General features: G+C 36.3%; 1 protein-coding gene across 1 annotated transcript; it reads left to right on the top strand.

The window, feature by feature from the left end:
• Positions 1-5,470: 5,470 nt before the first annotated feature.
• LOC139121745 (amiloride-sensitive sodium channel subunit gamma-like) lies at positions 5,471-22,479 on the top strand. Its single transcript, XM_070686870.1, has 11 exons — positions 5,471-5,760; positions 12,833-13,280; positions 13,632-13,822; positions 14,141-14,247; positions 15,000-15,163; positions 15,504-15,596; positions 17,383-17,497; positions 18,134-18,212; positions 18,660-18,791; positions 19,009-19,084; positions 20,208-22,479. The coding sequence occupies exons 2-11, from the start codon at positions 12,840-12,842 to the stop codon at positions 20,361-20,363; spliced, it is 1,554 nt and encodes a 517-aa protein (XP_070542971.1). The 5' UTR covers positions 5,471-5,760; positions 12,833-12,839; the 3' UTR covers positions 20,364-22,479.
• Positions 22,480-23,222: the final 743 nt, after the last annotated feature.

Raw genomic sequence — 23,222 nt, forward strand, 5'->3', positions numbered from 1 at the left:
TAGGTATTCAAAAATCCCCATTTGAAAAAATTGACATTACTTTTACTTTTTCCGATCGTACATCCTTAAATGTTTTTTTTCTTTTGTAACATGACAAATACCAATGTCGCATCTTTTATCTAACATCCAAGAATGTCTAAGTAGAAGAAAGGATCCAACTCTGGCAAAGCAGAGTGTCCGTCTCGCGTTGCCAATGTTTTGCCGTTCCCATAGAAGGGACGTGGGGAGCTTTCTCACATTTTATCGAGGAAAAATTACATGTTCTCTTATATTGCTTTGAGTAGCTTTGAACAAAGAGCTTGATGATTTTGCATAATTTATGTAAAATTAATCAGAACACAAGGAGTGGTAGAAACAATTATATCGGATTCAAAAATCTATAAAAACATGAGGCTTAAAATGTTTGTTGTCAACCCAGCTTGAGTGTTGCTACATGAACATCCAGCAGCCTGCCTGGCCAATCAACAGATGTTGCAGTGAGTATGGATTTCGGAAGCTAAGAATGGCTGAAGTGATCTACCTGTTGATTATATACTCCGAAGTTGAGATTCAGAATGACCTACGTATCGGTTACTTACGTGAAGAAACTTAACATGTATTACTCAGAACCAGAGACAAATCTTGATCAAAATGATTACCGTGAATGTATCATGAGAGAAATCGCGTATTTTGCTGAGACTCAAATAGTGATGAAATAAATATTATGCATATTATAAGTGTATAGATATAGCACTAGTACTGAGCAGTTTGAAAGACCGTAAAAGTGTCAATAAAGCTAAACATTCTAGAACTAATGGACAATCTTTTTAAACTTGTATACAGTCTTTTCAGGACACAAGAACTCAAATTCATTTGATGACACTTAATAGCCGTGTCATAAAATATCATTACAATTACGCCATAAACATAGAAAGAAAGAAAACCGTCATGCATCTGGACGAGAACACACACCAAAAATGAACTGAACTTGCAAACGACAGCGTTGGCGTTTAGAACAGCGCCCTCTTTGTCAATAACTATATGCAAATGTTGCAGTTTTCAGAAGTGCAGTAGGATTTTTGGCAGCATAGATGCTATGGCAGCAATAATGATGGCACAACACGCCCTATATTAAAAAGAATGGGTTGTTACATGTATCGTGGTAAATGTTATGTGCGAAGATTGCCATTAATGTTCAACTTTTGATAGAGAAAATCTTGCCTACCCGGCTCCAAGAAAATGTGACTGTGCGCATCAGTGGGTGACTAAGAAAAATGGGTGTTTGAATTTATTGTTCACGGAATAAGCAGTGGTTCTACTAATGTATGTTCCAACTAATTCCATTTGATTCTTTCTCATGACATATATTGAATCAATACTATTATTGACCATGAAAGCGTCGACTGCCCATCTTAAGACGGAAATAAAATCTCGAATCTTAAACTCTTGCACGTTAACAAGGGCTGAGCCTTGTATGATATTAGGAAGTAAAGGACACAGATAGTAGACTGGAAGCCTTTGCTCTGTATGTACACCGCTTCTTGGTAACTTGCAAACGCAATCACTACCACTATCGTTCAAAGAGCTGTTACAAGAGTATAAACCTTACGACCCCCTCACGTGACACAGTGCATTCGGTTTTACCTAGTCACATATCTTTGAATTTGAGAGGTCGAGGTTCTTTTAATAATTTTGTATGTATGTATGTATGTATGTATGTATGTATGTATGTATGTATGTATGTATGTATGTATGTACGTACACGTATGTGTATTTTGTCCCTTTGTAAACATTGCCAAGCGATGATAACAGTACAACATATTTGAACAGTGATTGTATTCGATTACTTTCCCCATGCAGTTACTTTACAGAGAGTGTTTCTGGCATCATGTACTTACTCCTTCATATTGAACACATTATATGCTTTGAAAAACCATCATAGATCACTGTGAGATGCTCCAGGTTCAACGTTCAACTCCGTATGGTTTGCCCAATAACTGGACTGAAGCAATTATAGAATTTATACCATGCACTTTCCCGTTGGCGGTGCAATACTTACTCACGATGCTGAAGGACCATGACTACAGTGGAACGATACAGAGAAACACATTGAAATCGATGCTTTTATGAATATATCAGAGCGACTTTGGTCCAAACGATCTTACACAGCAGATAAACATTGATGATCGATAACGGATAATCGGTGAATATCAAATTTACTCAACACGAGCTGACTGCTCTTTACTGCAACACAGGCTGCAGAGTCGAAGTGTAAGAAATTTTAGTCCCTACCAAACATAAGGTTGTCAGATACATTAAGCTGTTTATATGCTATATCTGGGAAAGATTATAGGGCAGTAACCGGGTAAAGGTACATCAATGACCTACCCTTGTATAGTAAGCATTTGTGAATTTGTGCGGGTAGTTAAAGCTTCATTCAATCGCTCCATTCGAATTATTTTATCTTTGTAAATCTGCACAGCAACGTGACATGCCATTTGAAGGTGATGATTTGTCATTAGAGAGAGTAAAGCAAAATATCCTTGGATTCGAACGAAGCGTGGAGCTTTTGCCTACCCGTACAAGTAAGGTGACCTTAGGAAAATATTATACCGCGGAGTTTCTTGTAAAATGAAGCAGCATGCATTATCATAGTATTGGCCATGATTCGAAAAAAATCGTTCGCCGCTTCTGTCTCTTTGCATGAAAAACAAACAAATAACACTCATTTTCCTGGCCTAAGCAGCATTTGTTGATCCGAGAACTGTCATAATGTGGACAAATAATTGGTGATAATTGGTCAGTGAGAAAGCAAGACAATGCCTCGAGTTCGAGGTAATTGTTTAAACAAACTGCAAATTGTCAAGTTTTGTGTTTCCGTAGATTAATAATAATGACAGAGTTATAAACCTTACACAGCTAAGTACTACTGTAATGAAGAGGTTGCTGTTGGCACTTACTTATTGATACTAAGAGTGAGTTCATGCAAAATGTCAGTGGAAGAGCATACTAGCCTTTTGTTAAAAATCGAATGAAAGCGCATTATTTTTAAATGTTCAAAATATAAGCAAACAACGTCAGAGAACGTTCAAAGACAGTTTTGCTAAAGCAAGCATTGTCTTACATGTTGTCTTGGAAGTTGTGTCACTTTGATATCATGTTGAATGCAATTTAGTGACTGGCAATTTTGACAGTGTCTGTTGATTTCTTTTGTTTGTCACCTTTGAAAATTCTCAGGCTCGGACTGTTTTGTAAGCTTTAAAAAGAAAATAATGAATTCTTATGTGAATTTTTTATTTCTTTCACCTAAATTTTATTGAAATACATAAAATTTCAATCAAAAAACAGTTTTCTTCCGTAAGATGTGTGACGTTGTTTTTACTGACGAGATTATTCACGTGGGTACAAAGATTTTGTTTAACAATTATCATGGTGTACATTTGTTATGTGCTATGCTGAACAGTTAAACACCTGGCTTTTCAACACGGAGTAGAACAAGAAACTGAACTATTTTAAACACAAACATAACAAATAAAATCGGATAACATCAAGAAAGTGACAGCTTAATAATCCATTTCTTACAAACCTTTCATCGAAATTATTTAGTCCTATGACTGATAGCCGTGTACTGTTTTGACTCATCATTTTGATAATTTGTTGTACACTATTCCGCTTTGCTAGTGCTCGAATTTCGTCTGGGAGAAAATATCTCAAGCACCAGAATATCAATTTGAAGCATTGTCGCACATGACCTTCATAATCTGACAAAATGCATGCCGTCATTTATAATTCATAATGTAATTTTTAAATCTAATTTGTCGTCCTACGAAATGTAAATGACTTCGCTCAATCAAGGGTTGACATTGTTGCATTTTTATGGCCCAGGCTAAAGTAAAGAAGGGCGAACATATTGTACCGGGTAGTAATGGGTAAACTACGTGCATTCCCAGCATTGCAAGGCTGCGTCCAAGGCCAAACTGATCAAAATCTGAAGTTAAAGTTGGCATGGAGATGTCTCCGCCTTTGATTGTTCTTTGTTGTTCCCATAGGCTCTTTTCATACAAAGGTCTACATCATCTTACATCTGATTTCAGTGTGAGTGCGACCGTGGTGCTCGGCGAAGGAACTACTTAAAGCGAGGCGAACGTCAATTTGAAAGACTTGTTGAAGCCAGTGTTGTGAAATACGAAGTGGGGGCGCTTCAAAGTGTCATTTGAAGCCAGGTATCAAATTTTGGCTTCCAGCCAAGTACGTCAATGTTAATAAACGAAGCATGAACATTAATTCGCCTTGAAATAAAGCCTAATTTACTACTAGTAATCATCAGGGACGAACAGGTCTACACGGACCGTGACGATCATAAAGACAAAGATATCGTCTTTGGACGTAAATAAGTTGTGATGTCTCGGTAACTCGCCATGGCTTCGAAACTTGCGCCACAATAGTCGTAAATATTGGAAAGAATAATATTTGTACGTGCTTCAAATGAAAAACTACACTATCATAAAATTATTACCACAAAGTAGTATCCATTTTGTTTTCATAATATATGCCGTACAAAAAATACATTTGTCGACAAAAATTGACTTTAATTGCACCCACAGACTGTACTGACAACGTAACATGAACACTCGGGCTTATTGCTATGTCTTGAACATGTCGAATTTCTGTACATAACATGATTCTTGATACTACACCAAAGATGTTGCTTACGTATCTTTAAACTCTAATTTCAAATTCAGATAAAAAGGAAGTTTCTTTAAAAGTACAACATATTTTAGAGGATTTGGAAAACGCGATTGCATTGACTGCGTATCCAAAAGGCCACAGATATGTTTGAGGGATATAGCGGTACGTTTCGATTATATTTAGCCATTTTTTCGGAATAAAAAATATCATTGATTCGTCCATGATGGTCATAAAAAGAAAAAAATGTGTTTGCCTTCTAAAAAAATGGCAAAAGTGTATATATTTTCTAATTTTATGTCAATATTGAAGAATACATTCTCGTCTCGAGCACAATCCAGTTGTCAACAATGACATTTTATATCGAATACATAGCGGCTATATTTACAAGTTTAAAAATTAGCATTTGACATGTTTTTGTTTTCGATTTTTTAGTAGAATGAGAACTTCATACCCGAACAAAATCGATTACAACTACAACAAAAGTTGTGGAGTTGTGAGCACTAATTTAGCATTATGTTGACATTTTACCTTACTTATTCATCCACCTTTCATGTTACCGCTGTGACGCAACCCGTTATAGCAACAAGCGGATAATATGGCAATGTATCAAACAATGAGGGACCACTTACAGCCTGCACTTTCAGGCCATACTTTATTTATAAACGACATATACAGGTGTCGGATGACATACATGCATATGTGAAAATAATTCACCTATAATGTGATGAGGTCGTTTCGAGGTTTCTAGAAATCATAAAGGTGTTCTTAAATAATAATATTCCCTGACTTGTTAAGAAGTAAAGACCGTGTTCTGACCAGTCACAAGAACAGTCCCTAAAGTATATCTCAGCTCATATTTTCACAGTCGAGACATGCAATGGAAATCCGCAAAGCACATACGGTAATGTTTTACGATGTTGACAGAACACCCCTTTTGAGAGGCGCGATATGGAACAGTCTAATTTTCTAATTTGTCGGTATATCCTTGGATTTATCAGTAGATCCAACCTTACTATTTGACAAGTACACATCGGTATTCTGTATTCAGATTGCGATTCACGTTGTATGATACAACACTGTCTTCAGATTGAGGTAAGTTCATGCACTCATTTATGCAGACATTTCAGTCATTTCATTTTTCTTAACAGAACGGTAAATGCAGTTTGTAGAATTGTGATATCTTAACAAAGCACATGCACGTAGTTAACGCTATTTCAAAATTTTTCAATAAAGGCTTGATGTTTTTAGTCGAGTAAATGCAACAGGCATTGTTCCCGATACATTTTGAATTTTGAGAGCGAGATATTCTACGGTTAAAAGATGCACCGGAATAGTATACAACATTTCATAGGAAGTGGCATTCTGACAAAAATATTTATTTTACCATTGCGAATCGTCCTAGAGTATGCTTAAAACATTTTCGTTACAATATTTCCAGACTCGCGAAACAATTCTGATTTTTTTTACCGATTAAAGATATTAAACAATAGGTGATGCTACTAATCTTGTGTAGAAATCGACGCATTAATTGATATGTTGTCTGGTGTGGCGGCACAATGTGGTGAATTCATAAGCAATAGCAACACGTGAAAATGGTAAAGTAGCGTGCAGCAGACAACGTGATTGAGGGTAGACTTCTTATTTAAAAACTACTAAGTGAATAACGAGCGAAAAAAAGCATAACTTGTGAAGCTTGAATCAGGTCCTTGTGAGGGATGCAAATTGCAATTTCCTGTAATTGTAGTGGACATGTATAGTTCAAAGAAAGGACAAAAAGTTATAAGTAGATTTTATAGGTTCAATCGCCAAACGGCCGACTCAATTTTTTTCCGCCCACCGGCTTAAGAATGAAGGAATTATATTTGCAGATTTAACATGGATCAAGAAAGTGTATTGCTTTTTAGCGTTTCTTGCGTATTTTGTAAAAAGTTTGGCGAGTACACAGAGGTAAAGAATGGATGGAAATGACACCGCTGAGTTGTGACTGCCTGTTGTCTGGCAAAAATACATCAAACCAGGCGAATGGCACTTTCTGTCACAGACCTAGCAAGCCTGGCTAATTAATATCTCCTTGTGTGTGGTTCTGCATAGTCACGGCATTACTATAGGAGACTTCAATGATGTTGTCATAACAAGGGCTGCAAACTGCTATTTACAATAAATGAGTCATGCATGATATGATCGGTTAACGTCCTCCAACTGTTGCACTTTTTCTGTTGGCGCTCCATAAAGTGTTATTGACATCGTGTACATATACCTGTAGACCTAAATCACGATCGCGCATGCGGCCATCGATAACTGCCCGCAAAAGTTAGATTTTCAGTATAATTCCCTGACCTCCCAAAAAGAGGATGCGCCAGGATGTCCGTGAAAGCGATTGCTCAATGGCATTATTGCTCGTGAACAGATCAGCATTGGACACACAAATTTCCCGTCAGTCGGTGAGATGGCACAGTTTTGAACACATGAATTTTGAATCGAGGGGCCGCAAAGGGCCATTTTGTCAGGCGTCATTTCTTCAAGGAATATGCAAAAGTTTTGCCTCAACGGACACTCCAACAAGCATAATCCGTGCGTCTTACAAGCCCTATCATGGTCGGACCCTTCGGTACCACAACTTCGGTGCCCAACAGCCATACCCTGCCGAAAGGATAATTTTCAATGATGAAAATATTTATATTGTACCGTCAGTACGTAAGCATAACTATTCACGTCGAGTCGAGATATGATTCATTTTCCTTCAAAACATATCTCAATTTAATTTTTTTTCTTAGTGGCACTAACTGAATTACTACATTCAACATGAAAGAGTTGGTGTCTAACTAAGGCCGACCTAGCTTAGATAACAAACATGAAAACCTAGGACAGAGTGAACCTCAAACTGCCTTTCAACAGGTCTGCATCAGAACTATGACTTCTTTTTATTCAGTCCATCATTTTTTTTATTCAGTCCATCATCCAACAGGCGTTAGCCCAATTACAGGATGAAGTAATAACCATTTTATTGTATTGCAGCTACCTAATAAATCTGTTGCAGAGTAGACTTTGTGTTTTTGCTCTGAGTAGAAAGAAAATATCTTGATTTTGTACAGAGATGTGGCCATTTACTCCAATACAGCCTGAGACATCATTTGTAAATTAAAATGTCGTCATTTTTTCCTCTTCAAAGTGCAATAGCAAGTAGGCATACATATCCTTAGAGAAATGTATATGACATGCATTATTCTGCGAATGAAAATATGCAAATATCATTAGAATTCGTAAATAGGGATTTAATACATCCAAAAGAGGAATTTGAGTCGTCGGATATTTACTTTGTACATGGAATGCCGAGTATGAGTCAAAACAATCATTTTCTTTTTTAAATATTGCAAAAGTAGCAGAATATGGTTTCATGCATTGACATGCATATTTTCGATCGGCACGTTTATTTCATATCATTATTTCGCAGAAATTACGCGAAGCTTAAAAATTTATCGTGCAACGTAACCTGTATACAGGGACATGTTCTTTACGCATGTTATACGCGAGGTTGTTTTCCCTTTAATGTCATGCCATGAAGACTCTTCGTCGAAAATCTATAACATCTATACGTGTAAATGCTGCTTTAACGCAGAAACCAGCGCAATATCGATGTCGGATGTAAGAAATTCAGAGTGTACTTGTCCACTAATCACACAGTAGTACGTTGTAAATTTCAGCTTCTTTTCTTATAGAATTGATATTTAATTCTCGTAAAAGTTAACCAGCCGTGACCATTGACGCAGTAAAATGAATAAGCCGACAGATAATGCTCATTCTAGAAATATCAATAAGCGTTGTCGCTGTACCAGATAGCAAATAGAGCATATTTAGATTTGTAAAAATACTTTCGAGTTGAATTACGAATAATGAATAAACTTAACCAGAGGCCTTTGCGGACGAGCTCAAGGAAAGCAGACAAGCACAGTACTCGTCAAGTTAGATCATTTTCCTGAGAAAAGTTGCCGTCATTTGTTCTGAATTTAAAGCCAAATATACAACCTGTTTAGGGTTCATTAACCAGTAAAAGTCCACGCATTTTTGCCTTCCACTGACCGTTTTCTTCCTTGAAACAAAATTCATTGTTCTACTCTTAAAATTATGTCGGAATGCTACATTCCATACTCGTCAGTAAAGCTGTGTGTGTGTAGACTGTCCACGAAAGAATTCATTTGTCAACAATAGCATTCTGGTTGTTATCATGCGCATGCATTGATTTTGCGAGTCTGATAATTTTACATTCTCAAATTCCGGGAGAACAATTAGGAAATATGTTTCTGTAGGCGAACACAAAATGACAATCATATGACGATTTATCCTTCAATGCAGTATATTGTATCCTTGATAGTTCCTACTTAATTAATAACCTTGAAGTACGGTTAATTTTATTATACAGATGAACGCCATCAATTGTTGCACATTGTTATTGTTGACATAATTTATCACAAACGCTTGAAGTAAGGTGAAAGCACCTACATCATTAACGTAATTGTTATTGTTGATAACACATTTAATTGTTGATGAACGAGTACATGCTCTTGAAGTAAGGTCAACGCGCTACAATTGATAAGAAGTCATCAACATTAGTTCATTGCAATTATTTTTTGACAAATGAGTTCATCAACAACCCTTGAAGTAAGGCAAGTGCCCTTCAATGAGGCCTACTTCCATTAACACCATCAAAGGGGCTATTACGTGACAAATGATACTAGAGACCAGAAATTTTATTTAGATACCATGTATTGGACTATGAAGGATAAACATGTCTCTTATTATAATAGATCACCGCTGGTGGAAGTATTGAGAGAAATGGATACACTGCTAACGAAGTAATCAATTCTTTTATAGACTGGGCTAAGAGCAAGCCTATGATTGGTTTCGATAATTAGCTTTCACATCCAGCACTTCGCCATCTCATCAAATCTTTGTACCATGATAATTCAAAAGAAGGCGACCTTATGCTGGCTCATTACTTATTGACAGTAATTCATTAATTTACATCGTTTCCTTCAAATTCCGTCACAATTGTCTCCAGTTTTGTTCTTTTAATACACAAACCTATAGCTTTATAGCAAACTTAGCAGGAGAGAGACCTTTACAATAATTTGTGAATATTGAGCCGACATAAGGCAATTTGAATTGCGGTGCTTTTAACTGAATGCATTCATGTGTGAAAGACAGTCGAGCTGGACTAATTTACAGTGACGTTGACAGCACCCAGTTGAACTGTTTGTATGATGCATTATGTCCCAACGCCAGCTGTCCAACTGAAAGTAATCTTTAAGCCTCGTTAGGCACTTCTCACTTTACTATTCGTTATTGTCAGAATCTGCCTGATATTTAATCAGAAAGAGACACCATTACGCCGAGGTCTATGGTTTGTTAAACTGAAAAATTCCTTTGAGGATATTATTTTGTGATGTATGATTTCAAGACGTGTGACGTCCATTGAATTTAAAACATCAAAGTTGTTTTCAAGCTTAACCTACTTAAATTCACCCCTGAGTGCGTCAAGGTAGCTTGTGTTAGTCTTTTTCTCCTTTGATTGAAAGTGAAAACTATGAAACGGACTGCGTAAGTAAATTGACGACGTAAGATCACACAAACATACTAATATGTCTGAGCAATGAACTGATCATCATCTTCCAGCGTAAGCATATCCGCACACCACCGCATTCAAAATCCCTTGTTTCTTTATGTTCATATTCTTGAATAGAGTTAGAAAGTTCAAAAAACGCGTTGAAATAATTGCAAAAGACCTACAATAACAAAAGAATCTCTTAACATTTTCAGTCAGTCTGTGTGTGTGTCTGTCTGTCTGTCATTCTATCTGTCTATCATACTTTCTGTCTGTTATTCCGTCTTTTTGCTGTGTCTCTGTCTACCTGTCTATGTCCCTGTCTGTCTGTCTGTCTGTCTGTCTGTCTGTCTGTCTGTCTGTCTCTCCTCTCTCTCTCTCTCTCTCTCTCTCTCTCTCTCTCTCTCTCTCTCTCTCTCTCTCTCTCTCTCTCTCTCTCTCTCTCTCTCTCTCTCTCTCTCTCTCTCTCTCTCTCTCTCTCTCTCTCTCGAATGTATTACATCATGATATAACAAGAAAAGCAACCATGGAAAAATAGTTCTGTGATATTTAAAATTTCTATGTGATCAATACGTTAAATGTTTTCTCTTCGGTTGGCAGTCAAATTAAAATATAAGTACAAAGTTTCCGGGGAAAAATGCGAATTGATGTTAATAAGCGATCATGATGCGTACTAACAATAATTATAACCGCGTAATAAGGACAGTATTTTCAACGAGAATAAGGGTGAATGTCCAACCATCAGAGGCTTACATAGAAAGATAACTGTAGGCGACGGCTGTACAAGGTTGAAGGAATAATGAAAGGCGTTATCGAAAGGCACAACTGCACGTTGTACATTTTACAATTGAAGGACTGGAATATTGATGTAGAGTGAAGCACGATAAATTCCAACTAACGGTGCATTTAATCTGAATATTCATCTACCAATTCTCCACCAAAAGCAACATCCACTTGCACTACACTCGGCCAGGTATATTCACAGTGACCAAAGGTTCGAGTCTGGATATGAACCACCCCTTGAAACTAAATATAATATCGTACGTTTCCTCATAAATTGCATGCACGTATTGAAGTGGCTTGTAATGAACAGAGTTGAAAAATAATCGCAATCATACCAATCCATAATCCAATAACACTAGGTCAAAATTTGTAAGACAATAGTTGTAAACATAGACACAAAACAGCACAGAACAGACAGTAAATAGACGATACACAAACAAAGTCAAATTCATGAAAGAAAGATATATGGACCTCTGGCCAAAAGACCAAGAAGTGATGTCAGGTGTTTCGAAAATAGTAAGCGCATCCTGCCCCACATGTGGCACCCGCCATATATCAATCTGTAAGTCAGATAGGCAGTGGTCACTAACTAAGGCCTCATGTCACCGATGCCATCAGTGATCATTTGTCGAAGAGAGATATCGTATTTATCAACCAGCTTGCGATACCTGCCAAAAAAGCGTTTGAATGTAGAGACAAGTCTTGCTCTGGTGTAACCTTGATTTAACAGTTTGAAAGAGAGATGGCCATGTCTCTCTACAAAATCACCATATGAACTGCATGCTCTTGCATATCGAATAAGCTGGGAAATGTATACCCCATAAGCAGGTGAGAGTGGAATATTACTGATGAGGTGTGGAAAATTAATTATACTAAAGTTGAAATCATCTCTCTTGTCATATAGCCTAGTAGAAAGGTGACCATTAGAGTCAAATTCAAGTAAAATGTCCAGATATGAAGCAGAAGAGGCCGTTTCTGTAGTTTCTTTAATCTCCAATTCTGGAGGATAAATCATAGCGACATATTTACTGAATTCAGAGTTATTCAATGAAATAACATCGTCTATGTATCTAAATGTAAGGTTGAAAGTACGAGCTACAGAGACCTTTTTCTGCTTGATAAGGTTCTGGATAAATTCTGCCTCGTATGAGAACAGAAATAAGTCGGCAAGTAAGGGAGCACAGTTAGTGCCCATGGGAATTCCTATAGACTGTTGGAAAATGTGTCCTCCAAATTCAACAAATATGTTGTCAATGAGGAAATCAAGCATACTGATAATGTCTTTCTCGCTATAAAACACTTTAGCGTTAGTAATATTTTTAACAAAATATGTAGAATTATACCGTAGTACCACATATTTGTAACGGCATGAACCGTTTTTGTAGAAAAATGCTTGGTTGATGATGTTTTTCAAGCGTTTCTTTCAATTTATCATGTGGTATTGTGGTATACAATGTGGAAAAATCGAAAGTTTTAATAGATGTTATTTTTGAAACATCTTGATTTCAAATTTTCCAAGAGTTCCTTCGAATTTTTTAATATCCACATTTGATTTATACCACTCCGAGAAAAGACAACATCACAGTATGCTTGAAGTCCCCGTTTAACAGTACAAAGAACAGAAGTCAGTATCTTCGATAACTCTGTTGTTGAACATTTTGAAGAACAAATTCGTGGTCTGTTCATTCGCATCGACAGAGTCGTACCTAATTCGTTGCCAATGCCATGATCTAAATCAAAACTTACATAATTTACTGAGCATTTGTAATTGTCTTTCCACAGAGTTGCTATGGAAAAAATGGAAATGGAAGGAGATGTCAAGGCAGCGAAACCGAAGAAAGAAGACCATCGCATCAGGAACACCCTGGCCGATTTCGGCTCGAACACAACAGCACATGGTTTCGCCAGGGTTGTAGCCGCCGATAGTAAGATCTTGAAGTTTCTTTGGGTGCTTGTCTGTTGCTTGTGTTGGGGTGTATTCATCTGGCAAGCCATCGACTTTATCGAAAAGTACTTTAGGTTCGAAGTAACCTATTCCATATCCGTCGATTTCCGAGAACTGCCCTTTCCTGCAGTCACTGTGTGTAACATGAACCCGCTGAGGCAGTCTGAACTAGATGAAATCGACGACAAATACAAGGAAAAGCTCGGCTTCTTGAACTTCGAGCAACGGACTGAAAATGAAACGGATGAGGAATTCGACTGGGCCGCTCCTGCAGTCACACAGCAAGTAAGTTACTGATGCCTGTTTACGAGTTACTAAGAGTAATCTGAGTTATAATACAGACTGCCAACTAATTTTGAAATTACTGTAGGAGGAATTTATAAAGAAGGGAAACAATAAGTGAGTTAGTTTATTCAATTATCTAAATTGTAAGTACATTCAAAACATCGTTGGTCAGTGGTTTTTCAGTCCACACAAACTTTATGAGAGCTACTGCAAAGTCATTTCTTAGAGAAAAAGGAGGATATTTTTCTAGCTGTATTTATAGATGACGTTAGGTAGATACGTGGGTAGCAGGCAGGTAGGTAGATTTGAGCTTGAGCACGTTAACATTGAAAAGCTTACTACCTCTTATAGATCTTGAATGTATCTGGAGAAGGCGAAGAGGAGGAATCTTTTGAAGACTTCTATGATTTGGACCACGTCCAGGGTCTGAATCTATCGGCTATAATGTCACAACTTCCAGGGGAACTCAGAGCCAGAATCGGTCATCAGAAGGAAGATTTGATACAGGAGTGTTCTGTTAATGGCGTCAAATGTTCTTCGAAGTATGTTACAAAATGCTTTAATCGAAAATTGAGAGAGAGAGAGAGAGAGAGAGAGAGAGAGAGAGAGAGAGAGAGAGAGAATGAGAGAGAGTGAGAGTGAGAGAGAGAGAGAGAGCATGCACATAAAATATTTAATCTATCAACATATCGTTTCTGTTGTGATTCCATAGTTAAAATTTCAAGACGATTTTTTTTCCGCTTGAGTCTCAGATACATGTTATCCGCTTGAGTGTCAGATACATGTAATATTTGATCATAATTCCTCCTTGGTGTAAACCACGACACTAAATCTAATTTACTTTATGCACGCGTTTGTAGGAATTTCACCCTCGTTCTGAATCCAAAGTACGGGAATTGCTACTCTTTCAACACAGGAGCAAATGACACCGGCATTATTCGTACGTCGAAACCGGGCCCTTCAACAGGTAAGGTTATACAAGATACGTACTGTGAAACGTCAGTTACCCAATCACATTAATGCACAATAACGGGAGATTTTTCAATATATATCAGCAGATGTTTCAACTGTGACGCTTCAAGTTAAATCTCCACTCTTACACAGACGCACATGCTTGTTTATCGACGATGCCAACGAATAGACAAATTCGAATAACAGGACTCCAAATGAAATTGAATATATCATCGATAAAAAGTAACATGCATATATTACAGAAATTTTCTATTTAATAGTATAAGAGGAACAGAACAGGACAGATCGTTAGTAAAGACCAGGCCCACTGCTGAAACTGCTGTCCCTTTAAGTTCTCAGGCCGTCGCATTATTATTGTATAACAGTTGTTAATATGGAACGGTCTTATATATATGCATAGGCTCATTCAGTTGAACCTTTGCTTTAGTCACACATGCAGGTTTGACAAACCATTCGTGACGATATCTTATTAAGCTTTTTGAAATTACATGGGAGTTAAGGTTAAAGTATAAAGCTATCAAAGGTCCTTTCAAAACTCCATCACAACTTTACCATATGGATGAATTAGATGACGCAATACGTATATAAAAAGAAACAATCTCATTTTTTAGATTCAAATTAAATTTCAAAATTAAACCATAACGAAACGAGATAATATCCCAATGCGAACATATAGCGTAGCTAGGAAAATTGTTGACAATTATTGGCTGTGGATTTGTTGATGTGACCTCTATGTGATTTTTACAGGCCTTCGATTGACGTTGTTTATAGAGCAAGATGAATATTTAGATGATATCACCGAGAATGCCGGAGCAGTCGTTTTGGTGCATCCGCCTGATAATGTTCCTTTTCCAGAAGAACAAGGTTTGGAGTTGCCACCCGGATTCTCCACGTCGCTTGGAGTCCGCCTCGTACGTCATTGACTTATATACTCTTTGTCTAATTCATCACCACGTAAGGCAATAAAATAAACAATATATTATAAAGAGTTTAATATTTACGGCAGAGTCAATAAAATCATAACGCTTTGTATTCTGTTAGATGGGATGAATTATAGCGTACGAATAATGCAAAACGTTTCTTCAACACTTTGTTATTTCTATACGTTCATCTTAAGCAAAGACTGGACAACCACTGACATTCTCGTCTTGCAAAATTTAATAAGACGTGGAGATTCGCTTTTTCAGGCTTAACCATTGGTACGCCTCTTCATTGTTACGAAGCCTGTATTTAATTTTGTTTTCCATACAGTCTATAATCCAGCGTGTAGGCGGAAAGTACAGCGATTGCTTCAAGGGTGATGAAAAACCTCTGCTCTATGAAGGCTACAACTATTCTGTAGAGGTTAGTGTTTCATCATTTTATTATTAGCAATTACCATATAAACACCCGATGGCGTTAAGAGTGGAAGTACAACTCTATAAGCAAGATGAATTTCATACCTAGAATTTCACATTTATATAAATAGAAAACTTGAGTTATTACTGCAAGAATTTACTGTCCTGACAGTATACGTCAACGACGAGCGAACGTATGATTATTAGAACAACAGTACCAAGCCATAATCTACAACATTGTAATAAGTTCCAAAGTGACAAACTCTATAAACAAACAATAACAGCACAGCATAAATAGACAAAATACATGTACCTGTGCAAACAACAAAGTCAAATCAGTCAAATTCTTCAACATTGATACTTTTTATATCTTATGTACGTTCTACCAATGCTTTTTGGTTATAAGGAAAAATTACGTACGCGTAAGAATCAATGACACTAATTATGAGTAAAAGAAAACAAGAGCCAAACAGGTCGTACATGTTAATAAACACTACAAAATAACGTTTTTGGCCTATAATGGCCAATATTGAAAATCTGAGAAAAACCTTCGGCAAGGCCTCATGATTACCAAAGGCGTAACTTATTTTCTTGTGTTTATGCTGTTAATTCTCTTAATTTTATATGAATATTTACTCCACACTATTAATCACCATTCTCGCTGCCATACCAAAAGCGATCGTAATATTACCGCCTTCGTATATTATGTATCTCGAAACCTTGCCTTTGACGTGTGTTTATTTTTTTGATGCAAGAATGATTTTTCTCGCCTTTGAAACTGCTACGTTCTGTTTCAAAAAATTTTTGTGCAATACGAATTTGTTTTGTTTTCAGAAAATGAAATAAACATTAGCTTTCCGTGTTTACATGAAACTGATAGGAAGTCATCATGAGGATCCGTTTCTTTTGTCTCAAACGAAATGACCGGAAAATACAATATATTCACAGCTTTTTATAAAAAATAAAAAGAATACATTGGTCGTCAACGTTTGCGCAAAAGTGCTGTATAGCAACTATTGATATTTTTCTATTACTTTTTCAAACCTTTTTTGAAAATGTGCGGTTAAAATATAATACAATATTATCAGCCTTGTGAAGATATTTCATCGAACCTCTCTTTGATGCAAGAATCTTGAAATGTTTTAGTCTCGCGTAGGTTTGTTACTTCGAATTTGCACGTGGAATGTTCAGAGAGTCAGATATTTGCCAAGCTAACAAAAACACAAAAGAAATTTTACAGAAGCAGAGTAAGTGAATAGAGATCGATGGTGACCCTCGCTTAATTGTCAGATTACATGAAAGAATGATCCTAGTTGTGATTAAACTTTATGCTCCTACACGTCCTTTATTTAATATAAAGTAAATGAATGAACATCTTTCTATGAACTGGAATGCTCTTTTTGAATTTTACATACGTTTGTTGACTGAAAGTTTACATCATTTCAAATTATAAAGGTAGTTAGCGCCTCGAAAATCAAACATTTTGGCTTTTTCTCTTGACAAACTTTCGTCAAGAAAACTTTACGCTATTGTCTTTCTGTAACAAGGAAGAATAAAAATTAAAACCGCAAATTCTCAAAGAGGTTAAAAAATTATAGAAAAATATCAATGGCTATATAGCACTTTTGCTCAAACGTTGAAGACCAGTGTTTTCTTTCTCATTTCCGTTGGTTATGTTAGTTGAAGGAATAGATGTTACGATACGTTTTCGCATAATTTTTGCCAGGACACTGAAGGAAATACATTTGATTGTTGCTCCATTTTGTACACTAAAAGACATATATTCTCTACAGGCATGTGTGAAAACTTGCCATCAGAAGAACCTCATCGAAGAATGTCAGTGTTATGATACTACTCTTCCAAACGATGATCTGACAATCCTGCCATGTGTTGACAAGGAAAAGGGAAGTAAGTAGCATTTCCTGAAACACCAAGACTACAACTATCCTCTCATTCCGACGAAAGGGTCATCCATCACGTGCTGTAAATATATACACGTGACAGGTTTCTCTTATTAGGTAACTTTAAATCGAATCAAGGATCCGATATCATCCCCTGGCACGATATCATTGGCTTAGAATTATGTTATTGTTTATTAGACTTGAAATGATTATTGGACAAATTTTATGTTTTTTACCTTCCGATTAGTCAAATTATTTACGCACATCCTGCCTCCTCATCGAGGTCAATTATACAAATGATTTCATATGGTACATATATAAATTAACTACGTTGATTTGATTGTTACCAAACAAAGGCAAAACACTATATCTAGCTAAACCAATCTTTACTTCATGTGACAGATTATAGACAATGCGTTACCTTAGCTGCTGATTGATCCCTTCGCGTAGGCCACCGCCCCAAATACTCATTGAATTAACACGTTACACAGTTCGCTATTAGTTACGAAATACAGTTTACAGAGCCTGGACGATACAATTTTTGCACCTTGTTATTTATTCCCGAACAACTAGCAAAGCTTGAAATGTGTAAACGAATAGAGTGGAGTAATTGTCCTTGTTGTTGCTCCTTTTTCATACATAGTAACTTGCATGAATGAAGTTGCTGAGAAACAGAAGATCGACGCTTTGGGCTGTAGAAAGAACTGTCACCAACCCTGCAGGTAAGACCTTTATCACTCATTTTACTGCCAATGCACGTAAATTGTAGCCTTTAATCTGATTAAAATCAGACATTTAAATATGGACTTTTTATTGCTACGTCTTCTTGCAGTTCTCATCACTGGTTCGAAACGATGCCATGTAGAAAGTAACAAGTGGGAAATTCGCCAACTGTACATCTGAGTTTTGTTCAGGGGTGTTATTTTGAATACCAACGTTATTTCATTGTCAATCGCATGTATAATATCTGCTAAAGCTGAGGAATTATGCAAATTAGTGCACTGTTTTTCACTGTTTTTTAAATTTTGTCATGCAAGTGTTAATGCTCGGTAGAAAAATAATCTGTAACATTTCTTATACTACGTATATTTCCGCTTTCCGTCGTCTACTTTACATTTGCAAAATATAAAATTTGACGACTGTATATTATCAATGAATGAATTTTACAGGGGAAGATCATACAAAGAGACGTTGTCAATGTCCCAGTGGCCATCCGATGCATACGATAACAAACTTTACAAGCGTCTCAGCGAGAAAAGTCGGAAAATAACTGAACAGTTGTTGTCGGTTGAGGAATCGAGGTAAGCCACGGCTTGTTCGCTTGTAAATACAATAAAACGCTGAACAGTAGAGGGACATTTATCGATAAGACAGGGCATTATTTGCAGACTAATTTCAGATTAGCACCATCACGACACGTCGAGATCTTAAAATCACAATTTGTTAGCCTTAGACCACGTCAGTGTAACCTATTGTTTTTATTACTGCTGCCGATAATCAATTTCTTATTACTTTCAGGCGAAATCTGATCAAATTAAAGGTCTACTTTTCTGAGCTGAACTTTGAAAGCATAACTGAAAAGCCAGCCTTTGGTGTAAGTCCTAGATTCAAAGCCTTGAAATTATGGGATTATCTAACATATACCTGGCAACTTAAAGGCCAGAGGTTTCTCCTGCATATCTTTTTGTACCAAGGTTTGCGTAGCTAAGGTTACTCAATTTCTTATTCTACGTTCAGACTTAGCATTACTCTGTAGCTTTCTCATACCATTTATAAATTCGGATAGGAATATAGCCGAGCAGTTGTGTCTTCGCTAGGTGACTGGGTGCCTTTCATGTGAGTTTCATTTTTATTGAGGATTTACTGAATCGTCCTTTTTTCTGAAATTACTAATCATTTCAGAAAAAGACATTTAGTTGAACCATAACTTATTATTCGTAACTTATTCTTTACAGTGACAACCGTTGTAGCATTTACTGTTGTTGTTAGGTATTTCCTTTCATTCCTTGTATAAGAGCGGTAACACATGACATGATAGATTGACAGAATATCATCCAAAGACTATTGAAAGAGACGTTTGATACCATCACTTTTATGGCTCTTTCATCCTGAATTAAATACTGTAATGACATCATCAGAAAGTTAGTTAAATTACTAGGAAATTTTAACGGCCATCATACGCAATATAATTACTTACAACCATTTTCAGTAATAGAGCGCGAAGCCACTGCAGTGAGCTGCAATAAAACTGCTCACACTAATTAGTTTCAGCTGTAGCCAGCTGGCAAAGTCGACAACATTGTATGTCCCATGCAGACAGTTTGTCTGGGGAAGTTGATATGAAAAAGATTTGTACATGGACCAGTGCATGGTAATGTTACATTGTATCTTAATCTTGAACACAGGGTGCCAATCGTAAACTCTCATTTACAACCCGAGCCTCAGACAGAGCTAGTTTTGCCTTTGTACAAGCAGACTTTTTGTCTGTATCTAGTAGCCTTGTTCAACACCAAAGTGGCCACGGCTACAGCTGAAACTAATTAGTGTAAGCAGTTTTATTGCAGTTCACTGCAGTGGCTTCGCGCTCTATTACTGAAAATGGTTGTAATACTTTACCGAACTAAAGAAAATGCACGTCACTCTATTTAAGCTATACCATTTCTAATCTGCCTATATTATGCGTATTTATATATCTATTTGTTTTATATTTTTTTCAGCGCATAGACCTGCTTAGTAGTCTTGGCGGCTTGATGGGTCTTTACATCGGTGCCTCGGTGATATCTTTGTTCGAGTTCTTGGAGTTTGTAGGCAAAGTCTGCTGCTTAATCCCAAAGAAACGCAACGTCTTGGATGATGCTAACACGAAGGCGTAGCTATGTTGACAAACTCTGTTTAATAAAATATTTGATGGCTTTAACCATTGACTTTTATGGGAAATTAAAAGTTATAATTTAAATAACTGTTTACTACACGCAAATAATTATCTAAATACCATCTCTGTCAGGTGTATCTAGTATAATCTAGGAAGCTAAATCCACAAGTCAGTAAACATTCTTGAATAAGTATTAACTATTCGTCGTGTTCCCACTGAGAAGTATTAGTCTGGTCCTTTAACGTGCCCTTTTTCGTTAAGAGCATCAGACAAAACTGAACCTGTTTGTAGAATTTGGCTTCATTTTGTCTGATATATTATTAACGGTTCCTATAAGGATGTAAGGTTTTTAATTTCATTGAATGAGGCTGCCATATGAGTATTTTAACTACTTTTAAATTATTAAGTTTAAATAGCACTTACTATTTAGCCTAAGAAGTTAAGATGTTGAACTCCAGTTGACTATACCGAATATCCCTCACCAAGAAATATTCCTAGATATATCAACTGTGGAGAAGACATTATGACCTGCAAACGCATGTCAGGTATTTTATCTGATTATACTTAATCTATTTATCTATGAGGAATTTGCAATCAATTATATTTAGATAAGAATGTATTCAAAATTAACTGACTTCTGAATACCATCAATCAACAGCCAGAACTATCATAGACAACAAGTTGTTCGTATTTAAAATCACGCAAAATAGTCGAAGCAGTTTAACTTTAAGCAGTTAATGATACATTTGCAAAGTAAAATACAGTAAAATACAAAAGTTATGTATGAGGATAAGGGTAGGCTTGCTGTCTAACTTGTGAATTTAACCGTAGGACGAGAAGAGAAGTATGTCCGACACTTGCTGAAGGAAATGAGCGAATAGGTGCGATGCCTGTCGTGAAGTCAGGCCACAAGTGAGCTAGTTAGGAGGTTGGATGATTAATTACCCAGATAGGACGCTTGATGATTAATTACCTAAACTTTAAATCGTGTCATCTTGTCTGCTAATCCGACAGTTCATGTAGTCGTAGCACCGTTTTTCATTTATAAATACCCTATATAGCTATTACTACTTTCATAACCTACTCTGACTAACCACGTAAATTACTTTTGTTACTCACAGACATCGATCACTACAGTCTAACTGACAGCACACAGTGTAAGTGCACGTGATATTCAGTCATTAGCCTGCAATTTTCATTAAATTTGTATTGTATGATCTCAAAAATTTAGGTAAATTTTAGCAATAAATGACATAGACTGTTTTGGCATATCTTTCATGCTAATTTAATTGAAACATATTAAACCTGCTTGTCTAGTATATACGTTGCTATTGCTATTTATTGAAAATTATGCACTTTTAAAGATAATTTAATGATTTTATATATGTAAAATAGTTTGGTAAATGCAATTTAACATAATTAAGTCCAGGTTTTTGCAATTGTGACAGAATTGTTTGTAACTGTTGTCTGTTCATTGGCTAGTCATTTGTATTACTATGTATTTTCACAACATCACTGTAAAGTATGAGCACAGACGTGCGCCATACACTTTACATGTTAGCATTACAGACAAAACCTATCACAAAAATATGGTCATCTTACTATATGTTATGTGTACCTGCAAAGTATTAGGTTACTTGAAAAATATCACTGATGCTAAGAAGACGATTTAATGAAAACTTGCAGTCGTTTAGGTGGAGAATCGGGCAGTAGGCTACAGCAAACCTATTAACTACAATTATTGACAAAAGGTGGTAATTCATACAAAGCACTAGTAATTTGTTAATACCACACTGAATTCCTACGTCAGTTGGACGTAATGTTCATAGACCTCAGATGTAGATGTGCAATTAATTGTATTTCAGCAAATTGATTTTTAGCTTTTGAAACTAGAACCGTTGATTGGTATCAGGACGTAGAAAGTTTAAAGAAATTGTATGTTTGTAAATTCGTTATGCATTTACGTCATAAAATTGCACTCGATACAAAGTTGACTTCACTGTTGAACTGGGTCACGAGGCCGTTTCTTGTATCTTATGTCAATCAGGGAACAGACATAGTAGGAAATATAAACACTGGTGTAATATTGATAAATAAAGTTCTTTACACTAACAAAATGCGTCGACTTGTTGTCATCTGTTAGTGAAAATCAGTTGAAATTGCTAACGGTACTGTAGACTGGTTCTCGCTGTTCATGAATCATGGCAGCTGTGATTTCAGCTGCCATTTATTTGAGTAATCAACGTAGTGGCTTTGATTTTCTTCATGGCATTCATTGCTTATATTCGACGATGACAAAAGTTGTCGAGATTTAATGTAGACAAGAATGAAAATGAAATACACTATAATATCTCGGAGCCGATAATTATTCATATACTCTTTAGGGTCCTATTCAGCACAAGCCCATGAAAACCAAATCTCTGACTTATAAAAATTAGCGCCGCAGATAATATAAAAAAAAACACGTCAAGGGTGTCATAAAAATTCAAATAACTTTAAAATCACCTGCTCAATAGTAACAGGATCGATGACCTTGAAATTCAACATTTAGCATTTAGGATATATTAATCAGAACCTTTCGAAGAGTTTTCGGAGTACTTTAATGCAAATGAGGTTACATTTTGCACGAAAAGGTATGGAAAACAAAAAAATGTAATACATAAAAAAATTTTTTTCCCCTGTAAAGACAGAACCGATGACCTTGAAATTTGCTCTTGGTATGTAAGAGGTGTTGTTCAGAAGCAAATATATGGTGATAGCAGTGTTTTACAAATAGAGGTCCCGTTACTATCACAGCACCTTTATGATTGACTACTCCAATCGCACTAAAAACACATCATTGATTCAAATTCACACACAT

Source organism: Ptychodera flava, chromosome 21 (assembly GCF_041260155.1).
Source record: "Ptychodera flava strain L36383 chromosome 21, AS_Pfla_20210202, whole genome shotgun sequence".
In the NCBI taxonomy this organism is placed as follows: domain Eukaryota; kingdom Metazoa; phylum Hemichordata; class Enteropneusta; family Ptychoderidae; genus Ptychodera; species Ptychodera flava.